At 47.5% G+C, this 20,655-nt stretch overlaps 1 protein-coding gene across 1 annotated transcript in view; it reads left to right on the forward strand.

Moving 5' to 3' along the window:
* The first annotated feature begins 205 nt into the window (after positions 1-205).
* LOC144770903 (sulfotransferase 6B1-like) overlaps positions 206-20,655 on the forward strand; it is an 87,507-nt gene continuing 67,057 nt past the window's right edge. Inside the window, exon 1 of the mRNA XM_078655694.1 lies at positions 206-902. Coding sequence (XP_078511820.1) covers positions 704-902 — 199 coding nt within the window. The 5' untranslated portion in view covers positions 206-703. The remainder of the gene's footprint in view (positions 903-20,655) is intronic.

Consider the following 20,655-nt stretch of genomic DNA (forward strand, 5'->3'; position numbering starts at 1 on the left):
AAGGCTCTTTGTAAATACAACACAACCCCCGCTGAGCCCCAGAGCTGCCAGGGGGGGGGGTTAACCAGCCCCGGTATCGCAGCCTACAGCCCTTTGCATGCAGTTCAAACTACAAGCCCCAGGATGCACCGGGCTGAGGGTGTAAAAACAAGCCTTGTCTGGTGTCTGCTCCAGGCAGCTGTGACCGCTGGCGCTGTCCAGCCCCGCACACCCTCTCCTGAGGGCACAGACACACCCTGGCACTGCTCACGTGACTGTCACACAATCGATGCTGGCACCTTTTATGTGAAGGACAGAAGAGGCTGTGTGTCCTCAGGCCACCCTCTCGGCACTCACAGGCTCGCATCCTTCCTGTGCACAGCGCCTCGCAGTCCTCATCTGACACAGCGCCTCGCAGTCCTCATCTGACACAGCGCCTCGCAGCCCTCATCTGACACAGCGCCTCGCAGCCCTAATCTGACACAGCGCCTCGCAGCCCCCCTCTCCTCCGCACAGCGCCTCGCAGCCCTCCACTCCTCCGCACAGCGCCTCGCAACCCTCCTCTCCTCCGCACAGCGCCTCGCAGCCCTCCTGTCCTCTCCTCCGCACAGCGCCTCGCAGCCCTCCACTCCTTGGCACAGCGCCTCGCAGCCCTCCACTCCTTGGCACAGCGCCTCGCAGCCCTCCCCTTCTCGGCATAGCGCCTCGCACAGTCTGCACCGAGATGTCAAACTTGAAGCGTCTGGTGGAAATAAACGAAAAGCTCTCGGCTGCAGCGAAGGACAAGACCCCGGAGGAGCTGGTGTTCACCCACAAGGGGGTGCTGTACCCCAGTATGCTGTGCAGCCCGGAGACCTTCCAGGCGCTAGACGCTTTCCAGCTCAGGGCTGACGACCTGCTCTTGGTTTCTTACCCTAAATGCGGTGAGTAAAAGGCACTTTTTTAATAGTAATTCGTCTTTTTGAGCTTGTTGTGTTCATGTGTAATAATTAATAAAATACCCTGGTGCACCCTGCTTAGCACAAGGCAGTGAGTGGCCTGTGACCGGCATTGCTCTAGACCAGGGCCCCCCAATCTGTTCAATAGTGAGAGCTTCTCGTGATCCGTGACAAACCACCCAGAGGACCTACAAAGGAGAAAAGGCGGGAAAGAAACGAGGAGATTGAGAAAGAAATAAAGGGGACTTTTTGAAAAAAAGATGACGGAAGAAGTTAAGGAAAGACTAGAAGGAGGAATGGAGAATAAAGAGACAGAAAAAGGGGGCGGAAAGGAAGGAGCAGAAGAAACGAGGGATTGTAAAAAGAAGGAATCAAGAAAGCAGAGCAAAGAAGGAGAGAAAAGAAGAAAGGGGAAAGAAAGGCACAGTAGAAAGATAGGAACATAGGAATCACAATATAGGACACAGGGAATGAATAAAAGAACAAATAAGAAGAAAATAGGAGTGGAAAAAGAATGAAATAAAAAAATGATAAAAAAAAAGAGAAAAAAAGAATGAAAAATAAAAAGGAATGAAAAAAACAGAAGGAGCAAGAAAGAAAAGGTTAGAAAGAAACTGTAAATACAGCGCGACTCTCCAATCATTTTACTTCTTGTGACTTTGAGGAAATATATCCCATTGAGACTTGTCATCACGGAGTCTATCAATACTCCCCGCGATTGTTTTTAAAAAGTGCATTCTGATGGGAAGCAGGCATTAGTGATTTATGTGAGGCTTCTCACCAGCTCATGTATTTTGATTAGGTCTCGCCTGAGCCTGCGTATGCGCTTTTCTGGCAAGAAATTTAGGGGCCGATTCTGATCCTGGATTTTTATTTTCCAACCCATGTAGTACGATTCGTACGGGAAAAGTACATACAGATTGGCCCGATCCTTACAAATCAGATCGGGTAAAGCTGTACGACATGGACTTGTAAAAAAGACCATACAATTTGTAAAAAGGCTGTCCAACCCGTCAAGTACGATTTGTACCGGGTTGTCAGCAAACGATTTGTATGAAAAATGGCCTGTATACGGGGAATGACTCGTACCGGGCAACGAAGCGAACCCCTATACGCCTCGTACCCCGGTATGACTCGTACTGGGGGTACGACTCATACCCGGGTACGGGTCGTATAGGGGTACGAGGCGTACAGGGGTCCCCCCACATGCGAGGCATGTGTATGGTGCATACCCCAACATCGCACATGTACGCACCGTACGTACGCAATTTTGGGGTACGGTGCGTACGTACGCGATTTTGGGGTACGGTGCGTACATATGCGATTTTGGGGTACAGTGCTTGTACGGTGCGTACACGACCAGTACCCCTTCATCACGTATGTACGCACCGTACCCCACTTTCCGTGTCATCCGTACACACCATACATACGCACCGTACCCCTGTATTCATGGGGTGTACGACGTGTACATGAGGGGGGCTGTCTCGTACTGTTTTCTGGGCGTACAAGGTTTTTCGGGCACTTTTTGGCTCTTGTAAAAAAAGAGCCGTACGGAGTGCCGTTTGTACGAATCGTACTTGCCAGGTTGTAAACTGCTGCCGGGAATACATGGGAACGTTGCGTACAGAGCAATCGGAATCGCTTGTATATACGAGTTGTATGGTCTTTTTTACAATTTGTATGGAGTGCGTCTATTTGTACAGATCGTACTTCCTAGGTTGTAGGGGCCTCCTTACAAGTACGAGTTGTAAGGGGAAAACCCTCCCTACCACGATTTGTACAGCGTTTTTCCAGGATCGGAATCGGCCCCTTAGTAGCTGATTTTAAAAGTGCTACCTTGCCTGCCACCAGCTGGCATTTGGCTTCTTTGATCGCAGCCTATATGTTGCCATAGTAACCAGCAGCCCGGTCGCGCTTCAACTCCACTCCCTCCCTCACCGCAAGATCGCGTGCATTTTCAATTTCAGCCCGCCCGCGCTTTAACTCCCTCCCCCTCCCTCACCACAGAGCGACCCCCCCTCCCTCACCGCAAGATGGCATGCATTTTCACTTTTTAAAAGAGCAATGTCCGATATGTTTCTTCTCACGAGGCTTTCAAATACATGCAGTGGAACGTCCGGCCTATATGCTGCCATAGGAGCCAGCAGCCCGGCCGTGCTTCAACCCCACCCCACTCCCTCACCGCAAGATCGCATGTATTTTCACTTTCAGCCCACCCGCGCTTCAACTCCCTCCCCCTCCCTCACCACAGAGCACGTCTTTGACCAGGGTAACTTGTTATCTGAGTTACCTGAATTCCCCTCCAATCAGGTGCAGGCCTTGTGAATACATCGCAATAATGAATCTTTCTTTCACGTTGTTCCGAACAAAATGCAGCTTTTAAAAAGCGCCTGCACAGCCTGAGAGCCAGCACTCGGCGCCACAAAAGAGCAACGTCCGATATGTTTCTTCTCACGAGGCTTTCAAATACATGCAGTGGAGCTTATATGTTGCCATAGTAGCCAGCGGCTGCTTTTCATACTGGCTTTGCCTTTCACAGACTAGATTTTGGGATTTTATTGAAAGGTCTGACGGTCTGTTATCAGGTGACATCCATTGCGGCTGTTGGAACACATCCTTTTTTTACGTGGTCACATTTCAGCACATACTGTGCTCTGAACGAGTTTGACATTTTTAAGGGCCACTTTAAATCTATTGTCGTTTTTTTCCTTCATTCCAGCTTCTGTTCTGGCACAAATGTATGCCTACAATCAATATTCAATGTTCCTTCCTGCCACGGGAATGTGAGAATTTGGAATAATTCCTCCTCCTTGATCTTTGTTCCAGTCTTGGGATGAATTGGTGCTAACTGTGAACCCAGGCATCTTGTAAAATCAGCAACCTTCGTAGTGTCAGGTCCTGGCTACACAATCATCCACCCCTGCAAACAAGCATTGGCATAGCCAATATGTCTCCCTTTTGGGACCTTATAAGTATTTAGTTATGCAGCACAATATCCTTGGTGCAACAACATCAACTGTTGCATGGCTAAACACTTATAAAGTCCCAAAAGCGAGACCTATTGGCTATGCCAATGCTTGTTTAAGAAGAAAGAAGGCTGCATATTGCTCTTGCAGAGTCACCTTTCTGGCCTCAAAGCTGAATTTCCTGAAATGAAATGACAAGCAACAAGCTTCACCAAGACAAGCTGAGAGCTACTCCAAGACAGGCTGTGCGCTGCTCCAAGACAGGCTGTGCGCTGCTCCAAGACAGGCTGTGCGCTGCTCCAAGACAGGCTGCGCGCTGCTCCAAGACAGGCTGCGAGCTGCTCCAAGACAGGCTGCGCGCTGCTCCAAGACAGGCTGCGCTCTGCTCCAAGACAAGCTGTGCGCTGCTCCAAGACAGGCTGCGCGCTGCTCCAAGACAGGCTGCGAGCTGCTCCAAGACAGGCTGCGCGCTGCTCCAAGACAGGCTGTGCTCTGCTCCAAGACAAGCTATGCGCTGCTCCAAGACAGGCTGCGCGCTGCTCCAAGACAGGCTGCGCGCTGCTCCAAGACAGGCTAAGAGCTGCTCCAAGACAGGCTGCGCGCTGCTCCAAGACAGGCTGCGCGCTGCTCCAAGACAGGCTGTGCGTTGCTCCAAGACAGGCTGTGCGCTGCTCCAAGACAGGCTGTGCGCTGCTCCAAGACAGGCTGTGCGCTGCTCCAAGACAGGATGTGCGCTGCTCCAAGACAGGATGCAGGCAGGGTTTGCGCTGCTCCAAGAGAGGCTGCGAGCTCCTCCAAGACAGGGTACGCGTTGCTCCAATACAGGCTGTGAGCTACTCCAAGACAGACTGTGAGCTGATCCAAGAGAGACTGCAAGCTGATCCAAGAGAGACTTTGCGCTACTCCAATAGAGCCTGCGAGCTGCTCCAAGACAAGTTGTGTGCTGCTACGAGACAGGCTGTGCACTATTCCTTGCCAGGCTACGAGATACTCCAAGAGAGGCTGTGAGTTACTCCAAGAGAGGCTGTGAGCTATTACACGAGAAGCTGCGCGCTACTCCAAGAGAAGCTGCAAGCTACCCCAAGAGAGGATGTGAGCTACTCCAAGAGAAGCTGCGAGCTACCCCAAGAGAGGATGTGAGCTACTCCAAGAGAGGGTGTGAGCTACCCCAAGAGAGGATGTGAGCTACTCCAAGAGAGGCTGTGAGCTACCCCAAGAGAGGATGTGAGCTACTCCAAGAGAAGCTGCGACCTACCCCAAGAGAGGCTGTGAGTTACTCCAAGAGAAGCTGTGCACTGCTCCAAGACAGGCTGCATGCTGCTCCAAGGCAGGCTGCGAGCTACTCCTTGCCAGGTTGCGAGCTACTCCAAGAAAGCTGTGAGCTACTCCTTGCCAGGTTGCGAGCTACCTCAAGAGAGGCTGCACGCTACACCAAGAAAAACTGCATACTATTCCAAGATAGGCTTCGAGTTGCTCCTTGCCAGGCTGCGACCTACTCCAAGAGTGGCTGCACTCTACTCCAAGACAATCTGTGCGCTGCTCCAAGACAGGCTGCGTGCTGCTCCAAGACAAGCTGCAAACTACTCCAATACTGACTGCCAGCTCCTCCTAGACAGTCTGTGTGATACTCCAAGACAGGCTGCACCCTACTCCAAGGCAGGCAATGAGCTACTCCAAGACAGGTCGTAAGCTGCTCCAAGACAGGCTGCGCGCTGCTCCAAGACAGGCCGCGAGCTACTCCAAGACATCTGATCCTGCCAGGGGGAACCTCCTGCAGTCACACATTCGTCAAGGAATGGTTCCCTCCTGCATTGTGCTTGGTCAGGATGATTTGATAGGAGGGAACCATTCCTTGATGAATGTGTGACTATTTATTTTATTTTTATTTTAGCTGTTTTATAACGTGCTCTATTACTAACAGAGTATCCTGGCACAGGAGGTTCCCCCTGGCAGGATCAGTGTGTCCGATAGACTAAGGGTGAAAGTACCTACCTTCAATGGGTCCGTAAGTGCATCGTGCCCACCACACTCACAGCACACCTTAGCATGTGTGCTGATATTGCACTCCCGTGGCTACTTCTACTTTCTTAGCCACTTCACGATGGTCCTGATGAAAGCCTCACGATCCACGTAGAAGGCTGAAACTAGTTGACCTGTATTTCAGGGATATCGAAGCACAAATTGTACCTTCATCATATCCCGCCAGAGTTTTTAATCATGTCCTAAGACCCTTTTATTAAAGTTTTTCAGAAGGGTATTTCTTAGAGACATTTTTAACATTTCTTCACATCACACAGAGCACTCACCTCACAAAACCCGCTCCGCTGTAATCAGGCGTTGTGGCACAGTTAGATTGCATTCGGCAGCCCAGCTGGGACCCAATGATAAAGCATGCCACCAACCAGGTTGGTGGGTGAGGGGTCTTCTTACACATCTACTGGATGTCTGTGCTCCAGTAAAGGTTACTGAGTCACCTGAAGTCACCATATTTCTTTGTGGGCGTGTCCACATTGTTTATTCTATTAATCTGGGGAAGAGGACATAGCTCCATTTCTCCTTTCCTCACTCTCTTGTTGTTTATGACATATTGTCATAATACGCCTGGGCTAGTTTGCCCCATGCGACCATGAGATGCGTGATGACGCAACCTCCAGGCCTCTGCCACTGACATCACTTCTGCCAGACTGCACACTGCTGTTCCCACCTTTGCTGCTCACTGCAGTAACTTACAAGCTGCTCTACGCGCACAACATAAACATTCTATTGTTGTTATAAATGTATTGTGCGATCACTTTAAATCACTGCAAACAGATACAAATATTTTAAGAGGCGAATGCGCTTCTGGCCACGGCCTCCATGAACTGAAACTATACAACTATACGTCACACCGCCATACAAGTATAAAAGAACATGTGACACACAATGCACACATTGGAAAAACATCCAGCTAACTGAGGACCTTTATCCTCTTGGACAGGTGACCGCGGGATCTCTAAAGGTTCTCATACCAAGGACAGGTGAGCCACAAACAGACCCGGAGCTCCAGCCTTGGACTGGCCATCTCCGTGGGGTCACCCACAAGCTTGTTCCCTTCATCCCTCCTGTTTCCTGAAACCGTGTTTGCTGGCATTAGGACTCTGTGCACTTTACCTCTGTTAACCAGTGCTAAAGTGCTTGTGCTCTCTCCAGGCCCTGTTCTAGCGGTGGGCAAGGCCCACCCAAACATGACCGTTGGCCCTCGCAGTGACGGCGCAAATGGCAATAGAAAATGGGCACTTTAATTTAATGCGTTCCTCCAAACTTTGTCTTCCTTCCTGTTCTGGGAGTTGTGTGATTGGGCCTGAGCTCTTTCACACAGGCACCCCCATTCACGCATTTTCCTTTTAGAAAGGTGGGCTGTGCCGTGCAGGTCGAATGGCGAATGGGACAAATTCTTTATTTGGCTCAGAGTAACTTTTGCCTCCCGTTCTGCTGCGGGGATATTTCCTTTTCTACTCTGCGCTGGAGAAAAGAAGTTTGTTTATTCTGATTTAATGAAGGAATTAAAGACGTCGCAGAATCGATGAAGCTCAGCCGCCTGAAGCTGAACTCCGACAAGACGGAGGTCCTCATCCTTGGACAATCCCCCTCCGCCTGGGACTACTCCTGGTGGCCCTCAGCATTGGGCACCGCGCCGACACCCACGGACCACGCACGCAACCTGGAATTCATCCTGGACTCCACCCTCACGATGACCAAGCAAGCCAACACCCTGCGCATGCTCCGAAAAATATTCCGGTGGATCCCCACCGAAACCAGAAAGACGGTCACCCAGGCCCTCGTCACCAACCGACTGGACTATGGAAATACCCTACACGCAGGAACCACCGCCAAACTTCAGAAATGACTACAACACATGCAGAACGCCTCCGCATGACTCATCCTCGACATCCCTCGCCATAGCCACATATCCGCCCACCTGAGAGACCTGCACTGGCTCCCCGTCAACACGAGGATCACATTCAGGCTCCTCACCCACGCACACAAGGCTCTCCACGACATGGGCCCCGAATACCTCAACAACCGGCTCACGTTCTACACTCCAACACGCAAACTCCGCTCCGCCAGCCTCGCCCTCGCCACCGTCCCACGGATCTGCAGAACCACCGCCGGAGGAAGATCATTCTCCTACCTGGTGGCCAAGACATGGAACTCCCTCCCCGCACACCTACGACTGATCCAGGACCATCTCACCTTCAGGAGGCACCTCAAGACCTGGCTATTCGAGCAGTAGCAGCACCCCCACCCCTCCCTTCAGCGCCTTGAGACCCTCACGGGTGAGTAGCGCGCTCTATAAATGTTTTGATTGATTGATTTACCTTTTCTGACCCCTGCAGCTGCTTATCAGATCAGGCTGTGACCCAAAGTTTGACTAACCTGGTAGGTACGAGAATGTGTTACTATTTGTTAAAATCTGCACAGGCACAGCAAGGCACATTCTTTGAGTATGCTTCATTTAAATAATGTTTATCATTATCATGGCCTTGGATGCAAGACAACAATAAAAATGTCCGGATAACTGGTGATTAATGGTCCTGCTGAAGAGCAATCCTTTGCCTGTTGGTAGTTTTGAAATGCAGATTATCTGTATTTTATGTGGATAGCTCAGTGGGTTACTGCCTTTGTTACAGAGATTCTTATGTTACTTGCAGTTCAGAAGTTACAATCCTAACATAGGACATGCTCACCAGTCTGCCTTGACAGCCGTGAGGGGAACGGCTTTACCCTGCAACACTCTTGCCCTTGCTGCCATCCCAGCCGCGAGGGGAACGGCTTAGTGGTCCATTTGCCATCGGGCCATGCCGTGAGGGGAACGGCCCGCAAAGAAAACTCCAAATCCCAGCAGGCACTGGGTGACGCTTGCTGATCGCGTCACCTCAGCGCAGGAGGTAATGAAATATCGAGCAGCCCTCCCACACCGCGGGACACGCGCGGGCGTGCCCAGGCGAAGCCCAGTCCAAGAGCGGGCCCGTCTGTGCCCATCAGGGACTGACAGAGGCCTGGCTGGGCCACCCCCCCAAGCCCTCACAATGGACACTCTGTTGGACTAAGGACTGCTACCTGCAGAAGTAAGCCTGTTAGAGTGTTTTTGCTGTTAATTCTTATTGTGTCCTCTTCGTTAAATATTGAACCATGCCTAAAAGGAAGATGAGTCATGCAGCTGTTGCTGTAAATGCAGAGGCAAAGGTGGTGGGTCAAACATCATTATTGTCTTATCTTACTGGGGCTAAGGCGGCCATTGAAGAGCAAATTAGTACTGTGGACGAGTCTTAATCGAAAGGAAGGCGCGGCCCAGCAAGGGAGGAGGGAGGTTTCAGCTCTAACAACCTAACACCCCTAAGTGGGAATAACCCTGCACAGGGCCCACGAAATGGCTCTATACAAGATATCTCGGGTCACATGGTCCAGATTGATCGGAGTGACCTGGTGGAGGATATACAACCGCCCCTGAAGCGAAGCCAAAAACCCGGAAGCCCGGAGGGTATACCTATTCAGAAACCCAGAGGGCAAGGTTCGGGGAGGTGTAAAAAGAGCTCCCAAGGCAAGAAAAGGGCAACTCAGGGTAAACTGCCATCTCAAAAACAATTTCTCGTAAAAGTTCTGCGGGCACAGGAAAACCTACTATGCATGCCCAGTTAGAGGGCCCATCACTGGCACTGTAAAACATATCTAAAAGCATAGAGGCATTGCATAGCTATATAGAGAGCGCCCTTGGTAAAGTGACAGACAGAGTGGCAAATTTGAAGGGGAACCTAATGGGAAAAATTTGCACAAACTATGAGGGTAGTTCGACACATGCCCAGTTAAAGACTCGTATATGTGGGCCGACAAGTGCGACCCATACAGTTACCCCAAACCCAGTAATTAGGGAAATCACTTCTGGACCCCCAACTTGTGGACACAATGTAGATATGTGTGAACAACATGACCTCATTGAGGTATATAGGCTGGTGGGGGAGAAGAACAGATATACTAATGGACCAGGGACAAGTTGCATGGAATTAAGGCCAACCAAAGAGTCTCAAACACACACTCACCTTGATTTGCCACCGGAAGCCACACCATATGTGGTAATCTTGGCTAATGCCCCAGCACCGAAGACACCTGAATCAGAAATTTGGATAGGATTCCATAATAAGTCTCCCTACTGGTTGGGAAGGCATAGTGGCCTTATTACGGTTGTGTTATTGAAACCTTTCAAAATGGCAAGGCGGGTTGCATGGGTGGGTAAAAAAAGAAAAGAGCTTCAGGGAGATTGTGTAGTCCTGACGTTTAGTGACCCTAGGTTAGTGCATGCAATCCTAAACAAGTTAGGAAATGTTTTCTTTATGAATGACGCAATCAATGTATTGCCATTAGGAGCTTTTTATCCACCATACCTGCGTCCATATAGGCCCGACGGAATACTATCTGTTTTGGGCCCCTATGTCAGAAAATCCATAAGGGACCCCCACACGGGATATGTAGGAGGTAAGAATATCCCACTTTGTAATAGTTTTGAACCATTAACGGGAATGGAAGATCTAGGTTGACCCATTTCAACTCCAGGGAGGGACGAGAACCAAAGGAAAATGGGTAAGACTCCCCTAAGGGTGAGACACGCAGTAAAAGAGGGACTTGAACCTAATATTCAGCGCATGAAGGCATCAAATCAGCCACTGCCCAAAGATACCACCGGGGGTGTTGGGGGCAGAAGTGTAGTCCCAGCAAACATTGTAAGTAACATCAATAATGGTCAAACTGAACATACTACAATAGACATACAAAGGGTAAATAACTGGTTAAATGTCAGACCGTCAAGGACAATAATATTGTCTTCCAGAACATCAGGAAAACAAGTGAACAGGAGCTGGTGGTGATTGACTTTCTGTAGTCCTGTGTCTGTGCATGTTGAAGATACATAGGTCATGAGGGACATGGATGTGAAGTTTAGTAAACCTATATTTACCTACATATACTTACCTTCATAACATACTGGTAGACTACATTTTGGCCTCAGTATTTTGGTTGATCGATATTCAAATCTCAATATTCTGATTTTTGGAATGCTAACTACTCAAGTAAGGTGGAGCATCCGCCTTTGCTTTGTTTCCAGGTTTGACTATTCGCGCTTTTGGACCCCGCCTTAGAACTGGTGCTGGCCGGGAGCCTCGGCCTGCGGGGCACGGATCCTGTGTATCTCAGGTGGAGGTCTCCTGTACCATGATGTGCCCCTTCTCTGTGCATGGCCGAATGCTGTGAAGACCACCATAGGCGCCTCCATCGCTCGGACAGGCACTCGGGTGCCTCCACTCAACGCAGGAGGGTCTTACAGGAGTAGGTGTCAACTTTGCTCAATTATCTTTCAGATAAAAGGCAGACTCCAGAATAGGGAGTCACCAAAGGCTTATGTTCCAAATTATTTCCTCTGGCAGAAAGGCTGCTGAAGATTGTAGGGAGCTGGCTCTGTGTATACTATACCAAAGTGAGGTATAGTGTGCACGGAGTCCAGTGGAACCCCAAAGGTAGGCAGAGGTAAAGTTAGATAGCACCGCACTCTCTATTTGTGGTAGTGTGGGTGAGCAATAAGGCTTTATAATAGGGTAGTGTTAAGCATTTGTTGTACACACTCAGGCAAGGAATGATATCACACACTCAAAGACTGAACTCAAACCAATTTGTTTGAATCAAAAATATGATTTATTTATTTTATTTCTAGAACCAAGACTGGTGCAGGTAAGTGAAATAATACTTTGCAAAATCTTATGCAGTGATTTACAGTTTAATGCAGGTTTAAATGCAATTGGTTGAATTACAGGTAAGTCAACAGTTTGAAATTACTTTTCAGTTACTTTACAGATTACTGTGCACGTTACTTTTTAGATTACTTTTTGATTTAGTTTTTGCTAATCAGTGTGATATGCCTAGATATCACACTGGGACATTTCTTAGACAAAAGGTAAGTAAGTCACTTTTAGTACATTTGCAGTTTTTCAATATTTCATACAAACCAACTCCACACAGAAGAATTTTCAAGGAAAAGAGGTCAAGGCAATCCTATGGGAAGGAATTAAGTAAACATTTTGCAGGTAAGTACTTATTTGTGGGAGTTGGTATTCTGGGGTTAGAACCTTGGTTCCTCCAGGGTCGAGTATGCACTCTCAGAACCCCCTCAGCTGCACTAGGGTGGCTGAGTGCAGAGTGCTAATGCCCAATGGGGGATAGGGGGCCTCCGGTTGGTGGCTGCTCACGAGCCGGCCACAAGGTTGTGGAAACAAAGGGGCATATTATCAAGGGGTTTTATCTCCGCTTTTTTGGCTTTAAAAGCCAAGAAAGCAGAGATAAAATTATCTCCCTATTACCAAGCTGTCGCTAACACCAGTTAGCGACAGCTAATAGGAGATAGCGACCATCATGGGCCCCACTTTGCATGTCAGTGATATTTATCACTAATGACATGCAAAGTGGGTGTGCCAAGATGTTAGCGACTGGAAACAGTCGCTAACATCGCTATCTCCTATTACCAACTTTTGGAGATATTCGCGCTAAGCGCAAATATCTCCAAAGCTAACACCTGCCCTGAGCAGTTCTTAGCCATGTTATCCAATGGGAGGTGGATAACATCGCTAAGAGCATTTGCTCGATAATGCATGAATATCGCTGACTTTTCAGCGATATTCATGCATTGCGGCCGTTTTTTATCGCATTTGCGATAAACCTTGCTAATAGCAAGGTTTATCTGCGATAAAAATCGCCGATTTGCGGCGATAATTTTTGTCTCTAAACAAGTTAGAGACAAAAATTATCGCTAGTTGTTGGTAATATGCCCCAAAGCTCCTGGTGTTAGGCTCAAGGCAAAAAGCGTTTCGAGTTAGCACACAAGGTGCGTTCGTAGCAGCACAAGGTTGGCTTGGTGCAGGGAGCTGTTTTGGCATTGGGTGCCCTGTTGTTTTCAAGGGGTGTTGTTGGTTTTGGATTTTGGCAGCAGGCTTGGTCCAGAAAGACTGCCGGGGGGAACCATCAGCTGGGCAGATAAGTTAGAGGGCACGGGGACATAGGTGCACCTTGGTTTCTCTTCTCCAGGGCGCGGGTGTATGGATGCAGGGGTGTCTTTTGAGGTCGCATTTCACCTTACGTGCCACTTTCGGTTGGGGGGTCTCTTTGCAGAGGCTGCAGGTGACATCAGGGAGTCCTGGAGGGGTCAACCCCTGGTGGACTTGTACTCTGAAGCACTCTGGGACCTCGCTGGGACCAGTGGGCCACCCGGTTTCAGGCTGTAGGTGTCGGGTGCAGTGCTTCTTCCAGGAGTCGGGTTTCTTTACCTCAGCAGGCTCAAAGTCAGTCTTGGGACTTTCTTTTGAACAGAGCTGTTGCTCACAGGAGGTCCAGTCTTTGTTGAAGGCAGTCAGTCCTCCCAGGGGTTCTGGAGGTCACTGGCTGCAGGACAAGGCGACTTTTGGCACAGGCTCCCTGGAAACTGCAGACGGGCCGATAGAGCTGGGGCCAAGTAAGTTGTTCTCTGCAATCTCCTCTGCTCTGTGTAATGACAAACTCTCAGCACCATATACTCTGAATGGCAACACTGCACTTACAGTATCTAAGAATTGGTCTAGAAACTGTAGGGGTACAGGGCTCATGCTCCTGTACCCCCACCACGGGCAGAGTGCACCCAGCTAGAGGGGTGACTGACTTATGCCAGGGCAGAGGGTTGTAGGCATGGCACACAGGGATGTGTGCCATGTCAACTCTTCACTTTATTCTGCACCAAAACACACAGCCTGCAGTGGCAGTGTGTGAGCGTGTAAAGGTGCAGGGCCTCCTGGGGTGGCACAATATGTGGTGCAGCCCTTAGAGGCTCTCCCTGGTCACAGTGCCCTTGGCACCTATGGTATCTTTTACAAGGGACTGACATGTGGCCAGAGAGGTGCCAACTGAGGGTACAAGGTACAGTTTTGGGAAAGAACACAGGTCCTGGGAACCTTATTGGCAGGGACCCAGGGCTCATCGAGTCAAAGTGCATCAGAAGTCTGGCAATAAGTGGGGGAGATGGGGTTATTGCAACAAAAACCCAGCTTTGTACAATGACCTCCTACTATTTTTAAACAAATTTCAAAATGTTTGTGCTTCACAAATCTTACAAAGTTTGATATAACTTATGCAAATTTACAAGGTATCAAACCGTCAAATATCTTTATTTGCTGCACTTCTGCAGCATAACAAAAAGCATAGCTGAGAGTAAAAAAGAAGAAAATAAACTGCATTCCATGACCATCACAAACATGAGATCATAATAAAAAACATAAAAATACACCCAATATAACTTCCTAGCACATAGTTTCGTCGTACAGACGAATAGTGCAAAGGGTTAGATATGAGGACAAACAGAGCATGTTCAACCAAGATTAACCACCCCTTCCTTGTGTCCATACAGCTGCCAGCTCATAAAAAGTTAACAACCCAATAAAATCCATAAACCAGTGCAACACTGACCCAGTTACCTGGCCACAATCAGCATTCCTTTTGATATTTAATATCTGCCGTATAAAAGACGCCCTAGCATACCACACCAGAGGGCAGGGCAGCTGTTGATGAACTTTGAAGGATTTAAAAAGTGTTAAAATCACCTTTTTCTATGGAATTTTATAAAAATGACAGGAAAAAAAGGAGATGCAAATTGGATTGGATGGATTTACCATCACAAGGGCAGGGGTGAAGCCCGGCTATCGAATAGCAGTTTGAGGGGGAGGTAATTAAAACCGAATCTTGTTAATACAAAACGATGCTGTTGGTTCTGAAAGGAAGATAAATAAAACTGGATGCCTTCCTGTGTGGGAACCAACTTATAGAAGGGCGCGCTATTCTTGTGTCTATCAGCGGCTACTCTATTTGACATAGCCTTGGCCAAAAGCCTTTTTATCAGCATGACCTTTGGGCAACCCCCGCAAGCTGAGGGAGAGGTGAATAGCTCTGATAGGCCGATCTGCTCCAGAGCGGTTTTAACTAGGCCTGGGTGGTAAATTCCGCGGGATTTGCGGAATTCGGGTAATTTTGCGTTCCGCGGTGAACGCAGATTTGCCAAAAATTCCGCAATCCGCGGCTTCGCAGAATTTTTTGCTTGCTCGCGCTTTCCAAATGTGTGTTTGTGAGATATTTCCCCCAAGCACAAAAACAGCATTCGCGAACAGGAAAAAAGCATTGCGAATGGGCAGAACAAGCAATTTGGCGTGTTTGTGGATTTTTTACCGTTTCGCGGAGCTTTGCCTGGCGCGACTACGCAAATTACACCCACCCCTAGTTTTAATGTGCGACTGCCAGGGTATCTCAAGGGCTCCGTGGAGTATTAAACAATCCTCAATCATGAATCAAGTTAGTGGGACAGAATCCTTGACCAAGATAGATACCCCCAATAAAAGTGGGGTGCACTTAATTTTGTCCTCTGTGAGGGATACCAAGCTCATCGTGGCACATTGAATTAGGACAGCCACGCAGAACTGCTAGGAGTTTTTTGAGGAAAGAGTTCTCAGCCGTGGTATCCCCCATATGTGGCAGTCGAGACTGACTTTGCTCAACAAATAGTCAGCAGCCCCTTCACAGGTTTGGTGGCCAACTTCTTACAGAAACTCTGTGTCCCTACTAGCGTCTTTTCAAGCTTGGCGAGTCTACTAGATACCATTGGGCTCTACTCGTATTGAGTGTTAGAGGACACCTAAACAGGAGAAGGACTCGGTCTCAGCCCCTCTAATGTTATTAATGGGAAAAGAAGGTCTGTCTTAGGTCTCCTCCCACACGTCATATTGAACGTTTTACTTTCATTAACTTTTAGATCAAAGCCCCTCAAGAAACTAATATAATCCTGCAACGCCCTCCCTGTTCTTGCAATTAAAACAGCATTATCCGCATATAGGAGGATCGGCCGGGGACGAGTTCCCACATGGGGAGTGTCTCTAGATCTCGCGGTAAGAACTGATTTGATTCTGTTCATGTACAGAGAGAAGAGGAAGGGGGCGAGTACACAGCCCTGCCTCACCCCTCGCTCTTTCCTAAGGAGATCCGTGCACTCACCATCCCTTCCATAAGGTACACATGTTGAGACTCCGGAGCCAAGGGTTGATGGAGGGCTGGTAATCCCCCGTGAGTGATCCCTGTGATATTTGGGCCCTAGGCCCTCATACTATGTAAATGAGGTGACACAGACACAGAGGTGGTAGTTGGATAACTGGCCATGAGCACGTGCGCTCAGCCCCTTTTATTTGCAGGGTCATCTGGCTGATGACGCCTGTGGTGGGTGGGTGTCCAGTGTGTGATACAACATGCTGGAACACTAGAACGTATCCCACGATACTACAATCCCCTGGAGCACGGTAGAATGCCCAAGGCCCTTTTTGACGGGTTGATTTATCAGCTTACTGGGATTTCCTTGCTCAGGGGTGGGGTGGTCAATTGCTTGATTTTGAGCAAATCTGGGCACATAAAGAGTGGGGGCTTAGGAACTTTAGGGGCCTCTGAAACAGAAACTTGTGAAGACACAGACCCCCCCACCCCATTAATGGCTTACCCCCCCCCTCCAACTCACGGTCATGAGGGTTAATTAGTTGCGGGCAGTTAGCGAGGGAATATCAGCTTGTGTTGGGCCAGCATCGCCCAGAGACCCTGATGCTGGACAGAATCCTCCGACTCAGTTCTTACCCGTTGATCGTCCCACTTACATTTTGAGGAAAAATTATTCCTGGCCACCTCCAATGATAGACGCCTCTCTGTAAGTTCTATTTCTTTTGTCAATACCCCTGCTGCACGTACCAGAAAATAATCCAGAGTAGTTATGTTGTCCCCAGCCGTAGAGCTCACCTTATTCTTTCTTTTTCCCATGATCCAGGAATGCCGGAAACCATTGGCCAAAAGACCCTAGACAGGCACTACAGGCAAGGCCAAAGGGAGTGGGACGGGCCCGCCCTTGGCCCGGGCTTGGCCCACGCACATCCCGCGCTGCGGGAGAGCTTCTTGCGCTATTTAGCACCACTGATGGGATGCAGCTGGAGCAGGGACCATCTCCTGGGGCCCTGCATGCTGGGATATGTAGTCCTGGTGCCAAAGTCAACCCACCTCAGCAATGTTTCTTACCAAGATCCATATGGTACATGCCCTTTCTGTTCTGTCATCAGGAACAACAGGTACATTATCACACTTTCACCTTACTGACCTATACTTTCAGGGGCTCTCTCTGTCCCATTGGTTCCTGTTTTTCTAGGGGTAGCTTGTCTCCACCCCTGCTGTCCCTGTGCTATCCTGGATGAGAATGTGTTTTGTTTCCTTCCTTCACTTCCTGCCTTTTCCTATCCGCATACAGGAAGTGTTGTACAGTATGCTTGTGATAGATCCCATATTCAGTAACATGGAGCTTGGAACCATAGCTCTGAGATTTTGAAACTTCTTATGAGTGAGAAACAATTACCATATTTGGTGGCATCACAGGAAGTGATGTTACATGACCTTTGCCATCATTGATAACACGAAATGTTACATCATCGATGTGAAAAGATGAATAATGTTATTTAAATGTAAACTCAGTATTTTAACACCAAATCCTCACTAGAGTAGACTCCTGGCATACAGCACTAGCTCAAAAGCACTCTTGTGTGTCCAATCCACTGTAGAAGCCAAAGGTTGTGGTTCACCATGCTGGGATACGGCCTCCCCTGCATACAATAGAGCTCTGAATAGAGCCACATAAAGGTTTCAAGTTTGATATCTTCTCACCATGTATAACATTTAGCATATGGAGACATACCTGACCTCAAAGTGAATGAGTCTTACTCGAAATGAGTGACACTTCAGGTCTCTGTGGGTCAGGCAAACGCAATTTTTCTTTTGTGCATTGCCACAACCTCTCCTAATGAAGGCCTCCCTCCTCAAGCAGGTGTGTAGGAAATCTGTTTTTTTTGGCATTGATTTGTTTGCCTTTCTCTGGACGCTATCTTTGCTAGCTTTAGAATACTGTTGACTTACCCCTCCTAACCAGTAGTAAAGTGAATGTGCTATCCCTTTAACAATGGCTACATTGGATATTCCCTTATTGTAGGAGAGTAGGATCTGCTTACTATGGTTACCCCCACTTTTTGCTGGTGTACTGTTCTTAGACTTTAGTCTGGCTTGGGCCTTGCTATCCAGGACCCTAGCCTATCCTCTTCCTCTCTAAATTGATTGCATGTACTTTAGGTAAACTCCAGTTTGGTTACTGGGGTACCCTTGTGAGTCCCTACTATATGGTAGGTACCTTAGTTACTAAGGGCATAGGTACCCCAGAGGCCTACCAGGGGCTGCAGCATGTATTATGCCAACCCTGGGAAGCCTTCCAAAATGACACCAGAGGACTGCTACTGCAGCCTGGGTAAGGTGGTGCATGCACCCCTTACTAAGATATAGGTAACCTATATCTACCTTAAATCACTGCACAAAGAAACTGTGGTGACATGTTGTTTTACATCACTTGGAACCTTGTTATGTCATTGGAACCTTGTTATGTCATTGAGAATGCATCTCTAGGAGTGTTCTCTAAGAGGCAGTTACAATCTGTACTTTGGTCTACCTGCTGGGACGGTTCTCCGCATCTCCAAATAAACGTCTTCTTAAGATAACACTTCCAGTCTCTGCTACGCCTCATTTCACTGGAGACTGAGGATCGGATGCGAGCCTGCTCTACTTGACGTGTGCTGATCTTCGCCGCCCGACATTTTTCAGCGTTTTTTTTTTTTTTGGCACAACTGTGAGTACATTTTAATATATATTTCAAGAGCTCATTTACTCAATCGTTCGAGTGGAGAGCCGTGCCCCCCCTTCAGCAGCAGTAGAAATATTCTACGCTTTTGTTCCCTAATGGAAAAAAAAGAAAGAAGGAATAGTCGGAAGAAATCTATATCGAGAGATTTTCTTCAAAGAATTCCTTGGCATTAACTTATACCAGCACAAAGACTTTTTACCTAGTATGCTACTGATTGCAGATTGCCAATTCTAGTTGAGTTTCGCCTTATCGTTGGTCTTCGGACAGACCCTTCTCTGGTGCTGTGTCCTCGCAAATGATGACGTCGCAGAACCTACGCAAAGCGGTGTAATCCCCAGCCAATTGTAGTCTTCCTATATGGCATTGCTCATTGACGTTACTTCAGGAAGCCATTTTCTAACCTGGCATTGTTAATGTTTCCATAGCAACTCCGTAGTCAGGTGCATGTTGATCGGGCCGCGACTGCGTGGGAGTTGTCAGATGTCATCGGACTTCACAGTTGTTATCGCTTTGTAGTAAGTCTAACACCGGCAGCTTCTGTGTCTACCATGCTAAAGGCACATGCGTGTTAATGCTTTACGTTTTACTGCATTCCAAGGATTACGCTGATACACGCAGCTTCATCTTTAAAACAATGCACTGATATTCTCAGCAACTGTGTGTCAGCAGCAATCTTTACGCTCAGTGGATTTAAAAGCTAATCAATTCATTTTTCGGCATTACACTGATAGGTTCAGTTACATTGCGTGTCATATATATATATATTTTTTTTATTTCAAACAGTGTTCGTTTTACATCTACAAATTTTCTCCATGGGGTTTTAACACTTCACTAAATCCTAGTCTGCCATCTAGTGGTCATTTTTGAGTTTTACATGACATTTTCTTCTTTCAGCTTTTCATCTGTGTGTTTCTACTGTGATACACACACAAGATCTTCAAGCAAATTAACAGTCATACAAAACATTTTCATATCACAACGTGCAAAGTGTTACCCCACCTGCACCTTTTCTACAAGTACCTGGTTATCCTCCATTAGAATGGAAACTTTGGATTAGATCATTCATTACATATTTAGGTGCAATTGATGGCCAAAGGTATGGACCAGAAAGGAAAAAAAATCTTATGTATTATCATTTGGTGGTTGAAGGCCAAAATGTCTTTGACCATTTACCTCCATATGATCCTCCTGATGGCGAGGATCCAGATGACTTTGAAATAGCTTTAGCAAAATTAGAAAAGTACTTTACTGAAACTAAAAATGTAGTAGTACACAGGTATACATTTTTCACGAGGACGCAAAAAAGTGATGAGAGTATTGATTCATTTATAACTGTTCTAAAAATGTTGGCCGCAAGTTGTGAGTTTGATAATTTTACATCTCAACTTATTAGAGATTAACTTGTTGCACGATGCTATTGTAAAGAAATTTAAAGCAAAGATCCTACTTTAGATAAAGCAATAGATATTGCTAAAAGTATAGAAACTTCAATGGAAGACGTGAAACAACTTGAAACAGCCATATCTAATACCACTGTTTCTGGTGCTGTTTCTAGTACACCTGCTGTTAAACCCCCTTTTGTTCCACGTAACAATTTCAGAAGACCTTACTTATCTAGGGGCGGAAGGTTTTTCGCACAAAGCAGACAGTTTGTTTCTAAGATGTTTTGTTATAGATGTGGCTCATCTTTTCATGTATCTTCTTTTAAGAATTGTCCTGCCATCAATCAACAATGTGGTCAGTGTGGTTAGATGGGCCATTTTGCCAAAATTTGTATAAGAGGTAGAAGAGGAAATGTAAGAGGAAGTGTAAGATGAGTTGTCAATGATAATGACAATCTCTATAATGAAGTTAATGAAGGTGATCTTTCACATGAGGATGTCATGAGTCAGGAATATGTTGTTGTAGTAAAATATTGTGATGATAAAGAAAGTCTTCAACATATTTCTGATCCTGAGGTGGATGTCATTATTGAAAG

The sequence above is a fragment of the Lissotriton helveticus genome, chromosome 7 (genome assembly GCF_964261635.1).
Source record: "Lissotriton helveticus chromosome 7, aLisHel1.1, whole genome shotgun sequence".
In the NCBI taxonomy this organism is placed as follows: Eukaryota; Metazoa; Chordata; class Amphibia; order Caudata; family Salamandridae; genus Lissotriton; species Lissotriton helveticus.